The sequence below is a fragment of the Mustela nigripes genome, chromosome 12 (assembly GCF_022355385.1).
Source record: "Mustela nigripes isolate SB6536 chromosome 12, MUSNIG.SB6536, whole genome shotgun sequence".
Lineage (NCBI taxonomy): Eukaryota > Metazoa > Chordata > Mammalia > Carnivora > Mustelidae > Mustela > Mustela nigripes.
In genome coordinates this window covers 147,925,758-147,945,160 of record NC_081568.1, presented here as the reverse complement: position 1 = coordinate 147,945,160, position 19,403 = coordinate 147,925,758, and the positions used below count along the sequence as shown (strand labels likewise).

The 19,403-nt window shown below is 47.0% G+C and overlaps 1 protein-coding gene across 1 annotated transcript in view; it reads left to right on the top strand.

The window, feature by feature from the left end:
- GFPT2 (glutamine-fructose-6-phosphate transaminase 2) overlaps nucleotides 1-19,403 on the top strand; it is a 42,411-nt gene that overhangs the window by 18,869 nt on the left and 4,139 nt on the right. Inside the window, exons 6-16 of the mRNA XM_059416199.1 lie at nucleotides 627-761; nucleotides 1,249-1,310; nucleotides 4,350-4,429; nucleotides 4,902-5,019; nucleotides 9,999-10,162; nucleotides 11,661-11,756; nucleotides 11,833-11,930; nucleotides 12,201-12,321; nucleotides 14,256-14,413; nucleotides 14,575-14,689; nucleotides 18,450-18,577. Coding sequence (XP_059272182.1) covers nucleotides 627-761; nucleotides 1,249-1,310; nucleotides 4,350-4,429; nucleotides 4,902-5,019; nucleotides 9,999-10,162; nucleotides 11,661-11,756; nucleotides 11,833-11,930; nucleotides 12,201-12,321; nucleotides 14,256-14,413; nucleotides 14,575-14,689; nucleotides 18,450-18,577 — 1,275 coding nt within the window. The remainder of the gene's footprint in view (nucleotides 1-626; nucleotides 762-1,248; nucleotides 1,311-4,349; nucleotides 4,430-4,901; nucleotides 5,020-9,998; nucleotides 10,163-11,660; nucleotides 11,757-11,832; nucleotides 11,931-12,200; nucleotides 12,322-14,255; nucleotides 14,414-14,574; nucleotides 14,690-18,449; nucleotides 18,578-19,403) is intronic.

Sequence of the window (19,403 nt, the reverse complement as noted above, 5' to 3'; positions counted from 1 at the left end):
GAAGTTAAGTGGTCTTCCCTGAGAACTTTCCAACCATCTCGTTTCCCGCTGGAAACAGAGGCGGGAGCTGAGTGAGACCCGCTCTCAGTCACATGTGAGCGTTGGATAAATGTCGTCCCGGCTTGGCCGAGCTCCCCATGTCTTGCTGGAGAAGATAACTGGGCCTTTGCACGTACCTCCAGTGTATTGCAGATTCCCATAAGCCAAAGAACACGAACTTCTTATTAATGTGTCTGCACTTTCATAAAGTGTTGACATAACACATCAACTCATACACCAAATGGAATGTGGGGTGGGAAAACAGACGGCGAGTGTTTAACGTATGAAGAGGTTGTGGTGTGGGCTGGGATGTGGGTGGATTTGACTCAACATCTCTGATCATTTGGCCTACTGTTTTTTTGCAATGTCCAGATTAAGGGCAGAGACAGGCTTCTGAGGCAGGATGATCTCAGGGAATAACTGGAATGACTCAGCTGTGCTGAGCTCTGTGCTTCTGGCAGACATTTCCGATCCCCGTTTTCCTTGTTCTTATCTGAAGTCGCTGCCAGGGTGGGTCATAAGGGAGGAGAGGGAGCGGCGTTACTCAATGCCGGTTCTCTGACACTCTGTCCCACGAAATATTCCAGGAAAGCAAAGGGTACGAGTTTGAGTCAGAAACAGATACCGAGACCATCGCCAAGCTAATTAAGTATGTGTTTGACAACAGAGAAACTGAGGACATTACATTTTCAACACTGGTCGAAAGAGTCATTCAGCAGTTGGTGAGTTAAGAGAACCAGACCTATTCTGGTATGCTTGACGTAAGAAGCTAAAAAAGCACAGGGGCGCTTGGATGGCTCTCTGGGTCAAGCATCTGCCTTCATTCGGCTCAGGTCATGATCCCTGAGTCCTGGGATTGAGTCCTGTACCCGGCTCCCTGCTCCTCTCCCACTGCCTGCCACGCTCCCTGCTTATGCTCTGTCTCTGTCTCTGTCTCTCTAATAAATAAATAAAATCTTAAAAAAAAAAAAAAGCTTAAATTTAAAAAAAAAAGTTAAGGTACAGAGGGCTTTGGTTCCTCAGCATGGTACCTGCTGTTTTCCCTTTCTCCTCCTGCCATCATGCTGCACGAACTGTCCTGCCCTCAGCCCCCTGAGGGAGTGACCCCAGGACCCACGCAGCAGGAGGAGTGGCCCTTGTCTGGGGCAGTGGGCCAGACTGGTGGGTCCAGAGCGTGTCGTTCCTCACTCTAGTTTGCTGTGTTCACAGGAAGGGGCCTTTGCGTTGGTTTTCAAGAGCATCCACTACCCGGGAGAAGCCGTTGCCACCAGGTGAGGCTCAACAGAGTGACATTTCAAGAATAAATAAATAACGTGCAGTTGCTTAGCTTGCTGCCCAGGGGAGAAGTGGGGCGTTTGACAAACCGGAAGGCAGTCTCTAAGGGACAGCTGTGGCTTGGGTATCCCCACCAGATCTGTGGTCACAGCTTCTGATTATTACAAGAGAAACCAGAAAGTTGGATTTTTATTTGGAAGCTCTAGATTTTCAGAAGTTGACAACAAATTTAAAGTAAAAGTAAAATTGTATGTAGCAAGGGGCAGATCCATGTTCCAGACCAGTACTCGAGGTTCTCTTTAGAAGATGTATGCAGTGTGGGGCACCTGGGTGGCTCAGTGAGTTAAGCCTCTGCCTTCAGATTGGGTCATGATCTCAGTGTCCTAGGATCGAGCCCCACATCAGGCTCTCTGCTCAGTGGGAAGCCTGCTTCCCCCTCTCTCCGCCTGCCTCTCTGCCTACTTGTGATCTCTGTTAATAAATAAATAAAACCTTAAAAAAAAAAAAAGAAAGAAAGAAAAAAGAAAATGTATGCAATGGGGTGCCTGTGAGGTTAAGAGTCTGCCTTCGGCTCATGTCATGATCCCAGGGTCCTGGAATCGAGTCCCACCCTGCTGCTCCCCCTGCTTGTGCTCTGTCTCTCTCAGTCTGGCAAATAAATAAATAAAATCTTAAACACACACACACACCAAGAAAATGTAAGCAAAATTATGAGCATGAAACTAGGAACAAAGGAACATTAATTGTTGCCGAGGCCTTGAAAGCCCTGAGCTAGAGGTTCATCATCTTCACAGCATGGGTGTTGTAGAAATCAGCCAACAGGGCCTGGGTCAGCCCTTGTGGCCCCCTGTTAGGGCCCAAGGACCCCAGCACTGTGTGCATTCATTCAAGTGAGGGTGTGAGTGTTGTCCTGTTTTTTATATTCAGATGAGTTAATTATCCACCAGACCATCAGTCTGACCATCCATCCACACATCTATCTGTCCATCTGCATATCCCTCCCTCCATCCATCCAACTAATATTCTTTGAGCATTTACTCTACACTGGGTTCTGGGGACCTAGTGACACCCAATCTGGTCCTGCCCTTAAGGACTGGACATCTGTGCAAAAGAACAGTAGGGCAGAATGTCTTGGTGCTCTATGTTGGGGATTGTGGGGGACAATGCCATGAGGGCAGGTGTCAGCCTAGGGGAGTCCGGCAGAAGGAGCCAGATGAGCGAAAAAGCAAGGGTCCCGGAGTAAGCTCAGTGCTGCAGGGATCTGTAGGCAGGCCAGGAAGTTGGGAGGTGGGGGGCAGTGGTGGTACTTTCTGCTGTTCCATTGTGTAATTGCAGACACCTGCTGTGTGCCAGGCATGGGAGACAGCCTGGAGCAAGGTCACGAGCACAGTGCCCCTTGAACTTCAAGGGCTGGCGAGGAGTGAGGATATTGACAGAGGCCCAGCTCTGCAGTGCCCCAGGTGCACTGGGGGCGGCAGGCTTCACTCTGAAGGTTCCAAGAAGACATCAGGAATGCCCCAGTGGCCCTGGGAGATGCCCAGTGACGAGACAAGACTGTCTCACACTGACTCCTAGGCCGGAAGTGATGTGAAAGTACCATGATTCAGTTTCTTTCTAGGCTAGGACCTAATGGACAGCAGTTACCTCCTTCAGTCGTAGAATTGTAAGAGATGCCTGGATCCCTATCAAATTTAGAAATCTGGTGTTATCCTGGTATTGCCATTTTAAATGAACGGAGAAGGTGGCAGTGTGAAGAACGTATGTTTCTAAATTGGCTTCAGCTAGTGGCTCTGTAACCCCCAGAACAATCTTTGGGATGTCTTGGGAGCATTCTTGGTGGCAAGGCTGGGAGAAACCACAGAGCTCAATCTACGACATAAAATCTGGGAGAGACTTTTGCCAAGAAAATTAGATAACCACAGTATCTTCTCATTGTCAGTATTATAAAGGCTGTTTAAGCTGGATCCCCATTAGACCCAGAATCGTGTCTCCTCTTTGCTTTAGATTTGTTTATTTATTTATTAGAGAGAGAGTGTGTGCATGCGCGTGCAGGAGTGGGGGGAGGGGCAGAGAGAGAGAGGGAGAGACTCCCAAGCAGACTCAATGCTGAGCGCAGAGCCCATGTGCGGCTCAGTCTCAGGACCCCTAGATCATGACCTGAGCCAGAACCCAGAGTCAGATGCTTAATCCACTATGCCACCCAAGCGCCCCTATCTCTTTATATTTTATATTTTTTAAAGGTACATTATATCTTTAGATATAATAAAAGATGGTCCAAAATACTCAAGGGGCTCACAGCACCTTCTTTAAAGCCACAGATCTTGTGCCCTCACTTGGAGAAGCCAGAGGGGGATTGGGAAAGGAAACCTGGGTGCTAGGTACTCACTCAGGTCAGCTGTAGGAATTCCCCAAGGCACTGTCCCCTTTGTGATGGAGTCCACCTTTCCGCAGGTCAGAGGTTTGAAACTGTGACACATGAAGTATCACTCAGGGCAGCAAGACCACCCCCTTGAAGGCATGTTCAGTGGCCCCCAAAGTTGGGCAGATCCAAAGCCAGTCATTATAATGCCCCCAAAGCTGGAGAACAACTGAGTCAGGCAAAAGCATTGGGAGAGGGGATAGGCAGGGAGTGGGGAGAGAATCTTGGGGCAGATCCTAGGCTATGGGGGATGCCACTTTTTAGAGATGGCAGCAAATAGAGGCCAGCTGGAGACACTGAATGCTCCTGCAGCTGCCCGGACCTACTAATGTCTCAGCCTCTGTGACCTAACCAGGTGTGGGTTCCCTGGACAGGTGGGTGGTACCATGGAAACCAGCTGGAATTCTCCTGCTGGCCTTTTGGTCCCGGCTCTAAGCCAGGGAGTATCTTCCAGGGGTGGAGGACTCTATCCTGTGGCATCTCAAGAGGACACTTGCCCCGGGGGCTGGGGGGCGGCTGGATGCAGGGAACCCTCCTCAGTGCTCAGATGCCATCTAGCCCTTCCCCAGGGTTGGGGGAAGGTAACAAGTCCCTTGACTGCCTCTTGTCTCTGCAGGAGAGGCAGCCCCCTGCTCATTGGAGTGCGGAGCAAATACAAACTCTCCACGGAACAGATCCCCATCTTGTATAGGACGCGTAAGTGTTTCGAGAAGGGCTTGAACAAGGCCACGGGGCTCCAGGGCAGGCAGCCCCCCACGGAGACAGCCCGTTTTCCCTCCACTGGGGCCAGCCTGCCCCCGGGGCTCCAGGCTGGAGAGGGTTTCCTGCCGCGGAGACTCAGCGCTGCTGTTTTTTGCAAAAGTTCTTTATCCTGGATATTTTCAAAGACACGCACAAGTCCGGGGAACGGCACGCGGCTGAAGCCTGTAGAGGCGTTCGCACTCTGGGGTGCGTGCTGACTTAGTTCAGTTTGGTTTGCAGCCGTTGAAATGCTCTTGCAGCGGTTCTGCGCTATTTGGGGATCATCAGCACGATTTGGCTGACGCAGCCAGAGCTAAAAATTGCAAACGTCTCCCACACATATTCAGAGGAGAAGCTGGAGCCTTGCTTCATGTTTTTCAAACAAAGCCGTCTAATGGGGCTTGCGATCCTTTCCGTCATCCGCCAGGCAATTTTGAGAATGTGAAGAACATCTGCAAAACGAGGATGAAGAGGCTGGACAGCTCGACCTGCCTTCATGCCGTTGGCGATAAGGCCGTGGAATTCTTCTTCGCTTCTGATGCAAGGTAGCTGAGCCGTGAGGCCTTTCTTCCCCGGGGCTGGCATAATCAAACGGGAAGGGTTAAATACCACCATTCCTAATGCAGCCCCTCATTTCAGCTGTTTTCTCAGGGCAAGGCGGGCAGGGAGGATGGCAGATTTCAGATCTCTGGGACCCTTCCTCTGAGCACGCTGGACTGAGCTCTCTCTGGCCCAGGCTGTCTGGATCATTCAAAGGCTGCTCCCTTTAGGGGAGACAGGTGTCCCACCTGCCTCTGCCCGCGTGTGACTGCTCATAAAAGACAGACCCAAGACTTATGGGTTTGGTCCCACTGATTTCAAAGTCTGTGTTGTCATTAAAACAGACAAAGCAAATAACTCTGAAATTTGAACAAGTCTGCTTCATACTCATTTCAGGGCAAAAAAATTTATACACACACATACACACATACTCAGAAAAGACCGAGACACTTTCCCGGTCGTTGAAGGAGAAAAGTGCCATAAACACCACGACTGCTTCCCTTCTCGTGCCTCCTACCTACCAGCCTCCTGGAGGGTCTTCCCACACCAGGGAGGAAGCATGGAGGACATCAGACGAGATCTCCCAGAACACACGGAGTCATAGGAACCTAGAGCCCTTGGCTGTCAAGTCTGGTTCTGTCCACAGCCAGCATTGTACTCCATACGGATGGGGAAAGGCAGCATTTCCCAAACTGTGTTCCTTAGAGCACCATTTCAGTGACAAGCTAACCCTCGTTCGGTGATTCTAAGACACACAATCGTCTTACAGATTTTTAGCATCTGTCCGTGGCATCTTGCAATTACAGCTTGCTGCAGTTTCGGTGTCTTGGAAGTATATCAGATAATTGTGGGCCCTAAGATTACTGTTAACCTTATATTCAAAGAAATATGCTAAATGTTTCTTAAAAAAGGAAAAGAAAAGAAAAGAAAAAAGGCATGAACGCCTGCAAAGGAGATGAAATAATTATGCGTAGGCAATAGAACCATATGCTTTTAAAATGCAACTTAAAGCCTGTTAGAACTAATCCTTAGAGGCTGGTCAGAGAATGGAGGTGTGGAAATCTGACCTCCCAGCAGTAAACTATCCTCTGCAAAGGGCAGTGGGACCATATCCACCCAATTTCCTTCTGTCCCTATTCACGTGAACTCTCAGCAAAACTTTCCTGAACAACAACAAAAAAAAGGCATCTATTTACCAGAACTGGAAAAGCTTTTTTTAATCCCTTAAAACGAATTTTAACAAAATTTATCCAGAATCCCTTTGGAGAAGACTATAAAAGTTCACCAGGAGAAACAAGAACAGATTTCAATAGAGAGAGTCCCCCCTACCTGGGTAAAAAGGCTAAATATTATTTTAAAAAGTTAATTGGCTTAAAAGTATTTGAATAATTAGAAACTATTTTTTTAAAAGATTTTTAAAATTTATTTGTCAGAGAGAGTGAGCACAGGCAGACAGAATGGCAGGCAGAGGCAAAAGCAGGCTCCCCGCTGAGCAAGGAGCCTGATGTGGGACTCAATCCCAGGACGCTGGGATCATGACCTCAGCCAAAGGCAGCTGCTTAACCAACTGAGCCACCCACACACGTGTCCCTAGAAACCATTTTTTAAAGACACTGACTCTCCTTAAATTAACCCGTAAATTTGATGCTAATGATTAAAATCCTCAGGATTCCTTTGTTTAGGTTTGGGGAACTTGACGAGGTGATTCTGCAGGGTGTGGTGCATAGACCAGAAAGCCAGCAGTTTGTTGTTGCAAAGTGAGAATGAGAGGGGTCGCCCTCCCAGATAGGAAGGCACCCGGTGGAGCCTTAGGGACAACACAGTACCCAGTGCTGGGGGCTGGGGGGGAGAGGCGGTACTTTGTCAGGATGATCTCATTAAGAGGCAGAAATGAGGATTCCATGTTGGGTCTATCTAGCTGCTGGGCCAACAGTCTTTTTTTTTCCCCTTAAATTTTATTATTGATGGATTGATTGATGGTTTATTCTTTTTTTTTTTATTTAATTTTATTTTTTTCAGTGTTCCAAGATTCGTTGTTTATGCACCACACCCAGTGTTCCATGTGATACATGCCCTCCTTAATACCCACCACCAGGCTCACCCAACCCTCCCACCCCTCCAAAACCCTCAAAAACAATTTAATCCCAATTACAGAAGATTTTGGCTACGTAATATACCATATATCCTAGATGGTTCTCTAGAGAAAAAAATGAGAAAAATAAACCAAAGGTGTTAATAATGTTATTGTGACATAATAAAAATGTCATTATTCTAATTAAGATCAATAATATCAATAGGGTGATGATTTAGAATTTCGTCATGAAGCATATAATAATAACAAAAATACAGATGAATTTGAGGCCAACATATTAACATAAAATATTATAAAGAACATATTATGGAAGAATACCCAAAATGTAAAAGAAAAATAGAAATATTAGTCTTTTCAAAATGCAAGAACTCTGTATCTATTAAGTAATATACATTTAAACAACATATTTCCCATGACACTTATATTTATAATACTAAGAAGTGTGGGTGAAATCTCCTAAACCTCCACGTTTGTAAAGAGGTTATGTATATCACCATATATCCACTTAGGAACGAGACTATTTAGAATTATGATTCCATTAAAATTAGTTACATGGGAAATGTTGGTGAAAATATGGGATACCAAGACATCCATGCTCTATGGTCTGAGCTCTATAGAAATATGCATTAACAAACCAGATAATTATGTGAACCATCATTTTTATCCTTTAGCAAATACATCCATTTCTTTTCTAATTTTTGCATTTTCCTTCATGAATTTTCTGTCATATATATTCTTTTTTAGTATGAGAATCATTAAAGAGAAATGTAAAGATCTCTTTGGCCTCCCAGTCATCCCGGGTCAATAGTGTTAATAAGGGATTATGCTACCATGCATTTCGTAAATAAAAACGATTCTTTTTCAACGTACTGCTGTCCATGCACACATCGATGCCTGTTTTAAACTCTGCATGGAGGGCAGGGCGATGTAACCAGTGTTTATCTCTTGGAGATGGGCTCAGGCCATCTTCTCCCTCTCACTCTGTGTTTTTGACTTTTTACACAATGGGTATATATTGTGTAAAGTGTTTTTCTCCGCGACAGTGGCCTTGTCTTTCTTCCCAATCATCTGTCTGGAGACACATCTCTCAGGGTCTTAGAACATGATCATTTCTCTCTTCAACTTTGCATCAGGAGTTACAAAGTTCATGCACGGGACATGTGTGGGTGTGGCACTGGGTAGGATGAGGGTTTTTTCCTTCCCAGAATCCTATAAGCACCACCTTTGTGCATTTTTTTTTTTAACACGGCTTGTGTCATTGATTACTTTTGCTTTTTCACCTACCAACTTTTCTAAGTCAGTTTATTTTCTGTTAAGATTTTATTTATTTATTTGACAAAGAGAGAGTGAGCCCAAGCAGGGGGAGTGCCAGAGGGAGAGAGAAAAGCAGGCTTCCCAATGAGCAAGGAGCCTGATGTGGGGCTCGATCCCAGGACCCCTGGGATCATGACCTGACTCAAAGGCAGACGCTTAACCAACTGAGCCACTCAGGTACCCCAAACTCAATTTATTTTTACAAAGAATCTTTGTATTGCCATTTTGCAAGATAAAAATCATTATTATTTTCCATGCAGACAAAACTTTTATAAAAGGAAGTACAGTGACCCCACATTTCATCGGTGGACATATTTTGTACTTTACTCTCAAACCACCCTTTTATCCTTAGAGGGTGTGTGTGTGTGTGTGTGTATGTATGCGCACACACGCTCATGCGCCTGTGTTAATAAACCGAGTCACTTGTCCTGATGACTTTCCCGCTATCAGGATTTTGCTGAGTGAAGTCCTGGTGGTGTCATTTCACATGTTCCCCTGCCCATCGTACTTCTGTGCTCTGGTGTTCACAGGTGTCTAGAAACTCGATCTCCTTCGGGTTTGACTTTTTTGGCGAAACTGCTTCCTAGGTGGTGGTGTGTCCTTTCATCTGGAGGCATATGTATATCATCATCTGTCTTTTTGTGCTGTTAAGATCAATTGAAGGGTTCAGATGTCAGACGGCGTCACCCATCCATTATAAAGCTGCTCTCTGCTTTTCACCTCTTGGTTTCAGCTGCCATTGACAGCCCTTGCCCAGAAAGATTAATAATTAGGAGTCCAGGGCACCTGGGTGGCTCAGTCACTTAATCGTCTGCCTTCAGCTCAGAACATTTTCTTGGGGTCCTTGGATTGAGCCCCATGTCAGGCTCCCTGCCCAGCAGAGACCCTGCTTCTTCTCCCTCTTCCTCTGTCACTCCCCCCTGTTCATGCACTCCTTCTCTCTCTCAAATAAATAAAATCTTTTTAAAAAATAAAAATAAAATAATTAGGAGTTCTCAAATTGACTCTTCTAATGCCATCATTCCTTCCTTACCAGCTATATTCCTTCTAGAAAGAGACACTTGCTTCCATAAACAGTGGCTTATTCTGAGAGCCAGATCATTTTGAAACTGCAAGATAAATGTTTCATTTTTTCCCATTCTGATTCAGAATAATGTGTTGGTTGCCAAGCAGTTCTTCAAAGGTGACACTGTCTGGATCTTGATTTGAAGAAAACAGTCCTAAAAGGACATCTATGAGATTACTGGGGAAATTTGAACAGACTGGATTTTTGATGAGATGAAGGAATAACTTACTGATTTTAGATGTGATCGCGGTATCTGAGTTAAAAAATGATCCTTCGCTTTTAGAGAAACAAGCTTCAGTGTTTACAGATGAAATGATAGGATGTGTGGGACGGGCTTCACAATTATTCTGGGTGAGGGAAGGAGGTATGATTTAAGGTTTACAGGATGATGTCCCTCTCCCTCCTAAAATGCCCTCCGATGCTCCTGATGTGGACCCACACTTGGGAGGCAGGGACTGCCATCTCCTCACGGTCGAGCGCAGACGCCATCTGTGACATTTCTCTTGCTCCAGCGCCATCATTGAACACACCAACCGCGTCATCTTCCTCGAGGATGACGACATCGCCGCTGTGGCTGATGGGAAACTCTCCATTCATCGGGTCAAGCGTTCGGCCAGTGACGACCCATCTCGAGCCATCCAGACCTTGCAGATGGAACTGCAGCAAATCATGAAAGGCAGGTGTCCTCTGAGGGTCTGTGTGCAGTGGCCTTGGGGAGGAGGGGTTGCTCCATGGGGGAGCTCCTGAGACTCTGCTCTTACCCTGAATGGGTATCAAAGCCCTCCTGCATGCTGCGGCCATTGGAGAGCTCCTGACTAGAGCCAGGCAGCAAGTCTCCCTGCTTGATCTGACCAGTCCGTCCACCACCTCTCTTTACCAACTCTCTGGGACACATTCCGACACCCAGATGTTATTTCTTCTGTGGGCCAGAGGGCTGCAGTAACAAGCATTACTTCCTCCTTCCAAGGAAAGCCTGTCTCCCCACACCCCCTTTTCCACTGGGCAGCCCGAGTAAACATTTAGGAATGTGAGTCAGACCTTCTTATCCTGCTGCTTAAAGCCCCCCAGTGGCATCTCACTGTTCTTAGTAGAAAATCCACACTTCCTGCCACAGCCACAATGCCCCACGCCCAGACTGGCCCCACCTCACTTTACCCTTTTCCCACTACACCCCACCCACCTCTCAGGCCACCTCAAGGTGACATCAGCCGGCCAACAGCTTGCTCACCTGGGGGTCATTACCCCTGACTGGCTCCTTCTAATTCTCTACCCTGAAACATCAGCCCCTCAGAGAGCCCTTCCCTGACCTTCCTCACTTGCCTTCTTTGCTTCTTGGTGCCCATCCTCAGCTGAAGGTGGCAGACAGAGCACATGGCCATGTGTGGCATCCCATGTGTGTGTATCCCAGAGAATGTTCCCACCCTGTCTGTGGACACCTCCAAAGCTTCAGGTGCAGCACTTGCCAGGGGCCTTAACCTGCTGTGGCCAGATCATCCCTTTGACGTCATCCACTTCTGTTCAGATCAGAGCCCTAGAAAAGCATGGGTGGCAGAAAGGCTTATCTTTTCTTTTCTTTCCTTTTTTTTAAGGTTTTATTTATTTATTTGAGAGGGAGGGAGAACATGAGCAAGGGAAGCTGGAGAGGGAGAAGCAGGCTAAGCAGGGAGCCTGATGTGGGGCTCAGTCCCAGGACCCCAGGATCACAGCTTGAGCCAAAGGCAGATGCTTAATAAACTGAGCCACCCTGGAGCTCCAGAAAACATTTCCCTTTAATAAAGAAGCTAGGAAAGTATTTGTTCAAAAGACAGTTGCCCGTTTCTCTGGGCTTACTTCATTTGTACATCCCTAAATAGGTTTGTTTTTGGAGGCAAGGCGTTTTCCTTTCCTCTGGCCTTGCTAAGGGAAGCCACACATTTGCTGCTTATAGCCCTTGCTCCTTCCAGCTGCACGGTCCAATATGTCAACTGATGGTAGTCATCTCATCTGACCTGCTTCCCTCTCTCTTGTCACTGTGAGCATTAGGGGCCACAGTCCCTGGGAGGCCCCTGAGAATCTACAGTGACCTCCACATCTCCAAGTAACTATTTAACGGCTTTGTACCCCAATTGCAAGTTAAGCAGTGGTCATGCAAGTTGCTTAAAACTGACCTGTTTTGCTGATGTCTATCTGACCAGGTAACTTCAGTGCATTTATGCAGAAGGAGATCTTCGAACAGCCAGAGTCTGTTTTCAACACTATGAGAGGCCGGGTGAATTTTGAGACCAACACAGGTAATCCTTCGTCTGTGCCCTGGGCCAGGGCGCCTCCCTGGTCGGTCAGCATTAATGGTCTGTGTGTGCCCCTCAGTGCTCCTGGGTGGCTTGAAGGACCACTTGAAGGAAATTCGGCGATGCCGCCGGCTGATTGTGATTGGCTGTGGAACCAGTTACCACGCGGCTGTGGCTGTAAGTGCCTGGTGCTGGGTCCTTGATGGTGCTGGGGAGGGAGTGGTGGCTGAGGACAAGATGCGTCTTAGATGCTACGGTGTCCGACCTTCCAAATCTGGTGCCCGTGAACCAGCATGAGAGTTGGCACAAGAGCCTATCTCCGGGCCATCCCTGGAATTCCCTTGCCTTCTGAACCCAGCCACTTCATAAACCATCCCCAGGAGCCCAGCTGCCTGTGTCTCTGTAGCATCTGTGACTGATTTTGGTCCCCATTCCTGTTGACTTCAGACACGGCAAGTTTTGGAGGAGCTGACAGAGCTCCCTGTGATGGTTGAACTTGCGAGCGATTTTCTGGACAGGAACACACCGGTGTTCAGGGATGACGTTTGCTTTTTCATCAGCCAGTCAGGTAAGGAAGATAGGTTTGGACTTAAGGGACCACTCACCTAAGTGCTTAGGTGTGTGCAGGGTGGATTTAGAGAGGAGAAAGTTCTTTCAAATTCTGCTGGTTTGAGAGTCACTTCAAGGACTATGTGCGTGCTTTGCAGTTCCCTTGCTTCCCGGCAGGGGGAGGCAGAGGAGAGAGAGGGAGAGAGAGAGAGCAAGCGAGCGAGCTCGAGTGCTCAGGTGTAGGGCTCACTACATCTTAGCCAGGCTGGGCAGAGAGTCAGGGAGGTGATTCATAGCCATATGCCTGGACTCTCCACAACCTTTAGAAGGATTTTAAAAAACATTTTAATTATGGAAAATTCCAAATCTCTGTAAAAGTGAAGTTTCACGTAAGGAGTCGCCCGTCCTTGGCAATGATTAGCTCAGCAGAGCTGTGCCATCCAGATCCATATGAACCTGTCCCCTCCACGGGGTTATTTTGAAGTCAATCCCAGACATCGCGTCGTTTCATAAATATCTCACGATGGATCTCTAAGTGGTAAAAGAAAAAAAAAAAACCCAAAGAACCAAAAACAAAACAAAACAACAACAAAAAAACACATAACCACGATGTCATTATCACCATGAACGTTAACAGCATTGCCCTAATAGCCTGCTTTTGAACTCTGCCCCCAATTTGAATTTTTAAGGCCCTTTCCATTTCAATGACAAACTCAGAATAACAAATATGGGCACACCCACCGTCTGGCTGCCAGGAGCTGCCCCATGACTTCAGATGCCAATGTTAGAGGCTCAGAATATTTCATGAATTGGGTGGGACCGGTCAGCCAAAGAGAAGAGGCGGATTTAATGGAAAAGCAACGCGTGTCTAAAGGATTTTGTTTCGTTTTGTTCTGCCCTTCTCATTAAATTAAAAACAAAAACAAAAAACCGCTGGGGAGTGGGGTTGATGAAGAGAGAGCCATCAGGCTCCCTGCGTCATAGCCCTGAGCCCTGGTGCTGAGGACGGGCAGTGCCCTAGACACATCTGAAGACAAAAAGGAGATGGGGACACACGGGTACAGCCGAAAAGCCGTAGCCATGTGGATGTCAATGGGTTTAATTTTATGATGACTGGATCATATTTCTTTTAGTTCGAGCTTTCAGGACTTAAAAATACAGGGTTCCTGGGCTGGCTTATTTGTGAACCTTTTTAAGTAGCTTTACTGTAAAGGTAATTTTGAATTCAAACTAGCAGGCTGCAAGAAGTGTTCTGCTTTAAAACAAGATCTATTTGAGGGGTGCCTGGTGGCTCAGCCATTAAGCGTCTGCCTTCAGCTCAGATCGTGATCTCAGGGTCCTGGGCTTGAGCCCTGCATCGGGCTCCCCACTCGGCAGGAAGCATGCTTCTCTCTTTCCCACTCCTCCTGCTTGTGTTCCCTCTGTGGCTGTCTCTCTGTCAAATAAATACATAAAATCTTAAAAAAAAAAAAACAAAAAAAAACAAGTTGTATTTGAGAAATGCCATCCCGGGGCATGTGTGCATTTTAAATGTTAAATCTCAGCACGTTCTGAATAAGGCAGCTTAAAGTCCTAGTAAGGACACTGGGAGCCAGGTGCACACGGGTTGGCTCGTCTGTCACCTGAGGGAACAAGGCAGTACTGGTTCCCTCCATCTCTGAGGACCTTATCCTCAAGGGGGACGATGACTCACATGGGGCTGCCATGGGAGTTCAGTGAAACCATGACCGACGAGAACGTGCTTGCCACATAAGGAGTAGCCAAATCTTGAATCCGAGAATCAACTGGAAAAATTGCCGAGTATGGATTTTCCTTTCTGAGAACGTGCCAGCTGTGCCAGGGCCCTGATCACGCATAAGAGTGAGAGTACATGAGTTGGGGGGCCGGGGGGCTTGAGCTGGCAGAGCCACGGTCCTGGGAACACATGGCTGAAAGGGGGGACTCATGTGGCAGGTGAGACTGCAGACACCCTCCTGGCATTGCGCTATTGTAAGGACCGCCGGGCCCTGACTGTGGGCGTTACCAACACAGTGGGTAGCTCCATCTCCCGAGAGACAGACTGCGGTGTCCATATCAACGCGGGGCCAGAGATCGGCGTGGCCAGTACCAAGGTCAGCACCTCCCACCTGTGCCCTGGGAGAGGGCCTCGGTCGGATGGGTGGTAGGGGGCCATGCTGTGTGGGGGTGGGGTGGGCTGTGATGTGCTTGTTCCCATGTGGTCCACAAGCACACGTTTACCCCTGCTCTGCCTAAGTCACCATTTTATCCACAGGCTTATACAAGTCAGTTCATCTCCCTGGTGATGTTCGGTTTGATGATGTCCGAAGACCGAATTTCACTGCAAAACAGAAGGCGAGAGATCATTTGTGGCTTACGGTCTTTACCTGGTATGTTCTAGAACTAAAGTTTCCTTATGACTGTCTCTCATTAACAGTGCTGTTAATCAGTTCTTCCTCCTGAAAACTTCCTGGTTACCACTAGATGCCTCCAGAAGCTCCCCCTGGGCTGAGATTAAAGTCCACACTGCCCCACCAGGCTTAAGAATCCTGCACACTGGGCCCCTGACACCTCTGACCTCCACTCTACTTCCTCCCTCCCTCCCTGGGATGCCTCCTGACATTCTTTTTTATTTTTCTTAAGATTTTATTTATTTATTTGACACAGAGAAAAAGATCACAAGTAGGCAGAGAGAGACGGGGGGAAACAGGCTAGCTGCTGAGCAGAGAGCCTGTTGCAGGGCTTGATCCCAGGACCCTAAGATCATGACCTGAGCCCAAGGCAGAGGCTTAACCCTCTGAGCCACCTGGGCACCCCACCTCATGACCTTCTGATGCTCAGCAGTGCCAAGGTCTTTCCACCACAGGGCCTTTGTACTGGCCCTGTCCTCTACAGAAACCCTCTTCCTCTGGCTCTCCACACAGCTGATGGCTTCTCATCATTTGAGTCTGAGTTGAGATGTCTCCCCCTGGGACCCTTCCTGGCCATGCTACCTAATCCCCTGTCCCAGCTACAAAATGTTATCCCATTGCTTTTCTTTAGAGCACATGGCATGATCTGAAATTACCTGTTCTCCCATGTACTAGCTTGTCTCCCACCTGATGTATCTGCCCTGCGAGTATACCACCCTATCCACCAGCATCACTGCTGGATGCCTGGTGTGCAGGCAGGACAGGTACTCAGCAAATATCTGAGAAGGAACAAAGGACCTTGAGTCTTTTCCTCTCCCAGGTTATTCCTTCAGTCTCACCCAACTCCCCTCGTTTGCTAGGTCCCATCTGTGGTAGTCTGTGATATCCTGTGTCTATGACCCAGAATCTCAGACTCTTTGGGGGAGAACATGGTTTCTGCAATCATTCACCACACAGGGATCAGGGCCCAGTAGAGTTTCCTGCCCCGTGTGCTATCTTGGGAGTGCCTTTCCTTCGGACACTTGTGCTCCAGGGATGCAGAAAGACCTAGTGTGTGTTCTTTGTGCAGCCCTGGGAGCGTGAAATGAAATAGACCTCACCCCTGGACAAGGAGAAGCCTAGACAATCTGGTTATGAGGCTGGGAGGCAGTTCCTCCCAGAGACAGGGAAGGACTGGGTCCTTCCTAGGAGCCAGGGGCAAATCCCAGAAAGGGCGGTGAAGGAAAATCACCATCTAACCTTACAAAGCCCAAAGATTTGAATCTGGCCAACTCAACAGGCTGAAAATATGGATGAGAAAATTCTTCGCTTTAAGCCAGATATGAATGGTGTAAAAACAGTACTCGACCCTGAGTACTGAAGTCAGCAGTTCCCAAGATGTGGTCTGCAGTCCTAGCGCTAGTCTCACCGTAAACACTATTTATAATAAAAATATTTATTATATTTATGTATATTATGTATGTTTATCATATTTATATTTATATAAATATAATATGTGTTTATTATATTTTATATTTGTAAGTTTATTGTATATATATTTTGTATATATTGTATATTTATTATATTTACGTTTGCCTTTTTTGCTGTGTGGACATTTGCAAAGGCAGTGGTGGCCACCGTTGGCACCGTAGCACACCCCGCCATGCACCAAGCTTGGCTTACAAAGATGTCCTTCACGATGCAGAAAAATGCATTAATCTTAGTAAATTGCAAAATTTTATATGTTCTCTTTGACAAAATGGGAAGTGTGCATAAAGCACCCTGGAGAGTGTGATGGTTGTTTCCAAGACAAGCACCCTGGGATTGTTAGAGTAGCAACTTGAGTATGTGACAGACGTTTTCTCAAAAAGGAGCAAAGTTCGCCTGACACTTCAAGAAGAAAAACTGACAGTATCTCTTGCCAGTGATAAACTTTAGGCTTTCTAGTGAAATTCAGTATCTGGGAAATCTTGTAGCTGGTGAGTGTGAACTTAACCCCTTCCTATCACTTAAAGGCATCTCTGATCAGGCCGTGGTGATTTGAACATATGTCATTTCTTAAAAAAAAAACATTTTATGATGAAATGTGTCCATTTTTAGAAAATTTGCATAATGTAGTGAACCTACATTTTCCAAATGGCCAATGTGTGATGTTACAAAAGTACACATGTGTAAAACCTCCCTTTAGATAAGTGCAAGATAGACCGATATTTTTAAAGTTTTTTTTTTATTTATTTGACAGAGAGAGAGAACCCAAGTAGGCAGAGAGGCAGGCAGAGAGAAAGGGAAGCAGGCACCCCCTGAGCAGAGAGCCCCATGTGGGGCTCGATCCCAGGACCCTGGGATTTAGATTTTTATTTATTTATTTATTTGACAGACAGAGATCACAAGTAGGCAGAGAGGCAAGTAGAGGCGGGGGTGGGGGGGAAGCAGGTTCCTCGCTGAGCAGAGAGCCGGATGTGGGGCTCGATACCAGGACCCTGAGACCATGACCTGAGCCGAAGGCAGAGGCTTAACCCACTGAGCCACCCAGGGGCCCTAGACTGATATTTTAATGTCACAATGTAGGAAATGTTTATGGATGTGATTTCAGAGTCTACATTGGCAACTACTCTTTTAAGAAATTACTGTTTCTTGGGGCACCTGGATGGCTCAGTGAGTAGAGCATGTGACTCATCTCAGTGACTCAAGTTCAAGCCCAAGTTGGGTGCAGAGATTACTTAAATAAATTAATTTAAAAGAAAAGACATTACCATTTCTTGAGTCTGATATAATATCAGAGAAACACATTCACGATTATCTGAAAAAGTAATGTAAATGTTTCTTCCTTCTCCAACTATAAAACTCTGTGAGGTTGAATTTTCTTCCTATACTTCAACCAAAAGAGCATATCACAACAGGTTGAATGAGGGAAAAGGTGTGAGGATCTAATGTCTTTATTACAGAGTCAGGCATTTAAAAAGATTTATAAAAATATAAACCAGTGGGGTGTCTGGGTGGCTCAGTGGGTTAAGCCTCTGCCTTTGGCTCAGGTCGTGATCTCAGGGTCCTGGGACCGAGCCCCGCATTGGGCTCTCTGCTCAGCAAGGAGCCTTCTTGCTTCTCTCTCTCTCTCTCTCCCTCTGCCTGCCTCTCTCTCTCTCTCTGTCAAATAAATAAATAAAATCTAAAAAAAAAAATTAAAAAAATATATAAACCAGCACCATTACTCTCACTAACTTTTAAAAGTGTATAATGGGGTTATTGTGATTTTTAAATGAATGAATAAAAATATCTTTAATTTTCTCAGTTTCTAATCTGGTAAGTACTGATAGAACCAACAGAAGCTGAGTGTCTTATGGATTCACAATCATTTTTAAGAGTGCAAAGAGGTCTTGAGACCAAAAAGATTGGGAAACTTTGGTCCAACCTACACTGGTGTTGTCCCTAGCAGGTGGACTGGGTGGGGGCATAGGACATTAATTGGGGGTGTCAGCCCTGAGCCTCAGTTGCCTCACCTATAAAATGGAGCTAGAAATAACGCCTTCCTGATCACCTTACAAGCTTAAGAAAGTATGAACATAAACAAAATCCTGGCTAATCACCAAGTTATTTCCCATAATCTACGTTTAAAATCCTTTGGAACTAATGTGAGGAAGCCAAGTGCATCAAGTGGTGGGAGTTCCTAAACTCTGTCTTACACGCCATGATTTTTCTGTGTGAATCGTGCTATGAAATCTGTATGACTGGCATCGCCTCTGCTGTATTTGTTGCGATTTAGGGCTGATCAAGGAAGTGCTGTCGCTGGATGAGAAGATTCACGACCTGGCCCTGGAGCTGTACACACAGAGGTCACTCCTGGTCATGGGTCGGGGCTATAACTATGCCACGTGCCTGGAAGGAGCTTTGGTGAGCCTCCCCTTCCCCATCACCGCCCACCAGCCCCTGCATGAGGGCTCTCTGCAGAGTATCCCTATTAGCCCTCAAACTTCCAAAGGGAGCTAGAGATCCTAACAGAATGAGCTTTGAAAACCAGCCTGCTTTTTTTTTTTTTTTTTTTTTTTTTTTTTTTTTTTTTTAATTGGTAACTGGGAGCCCAAGAGCTGATGGAGCTTGGGCAGGTGCCAGGATGGCGGGGCCACCGAGGGGTTGGGCGGTGCTGTCCAGGGGCTGAGTCTAGTCTCTGCTTGCTGCTCATGGATGGGAGTGCCCAACCAGAGTAGATGGGAGACAGCATCACTCGTGAGAGGGCACTCGGGACCCAAGCCAAGGGCACCATCCCTGGCCCAGCTTGGTTCCGCTCCTCTTCCTAGGGAGCAAGTCCCTGATACTTCCCCATCACCTGCATCTGAGAGTTTTACAAGCAGTAGGGGTGAGTGGGAGGCAAGGTGCATGAGCTGGAGTTGGTGCCAGTGGCAGTGAGCTCCAAATTCCACATGCTTCCTGGGCAGGCTCTGATCCCTGCCAAAGCAAGTAAAGGGCTGGGCATGCTGCTTCTGGGGTCAGTGGGGTGGGGAGGGGCACAATAGGAGCAAGACCTGGGTGGAGTCTACTTGCCTCTCCCCCATGCCTCTGTCGCCTGGTGCGGGATAAGGGGGTCTCAGCTGCTGTGCCCCAGTGTCCTGGTAAAAGATGCATATTCAGCTGTATCTCCGAGTCAGTCTTCACGGGAAGAAAGAAGCTTTTACTCCGCGGTTGGGGCACATCAATGGCCCTTCTGTGGTCTCCTGGGGAC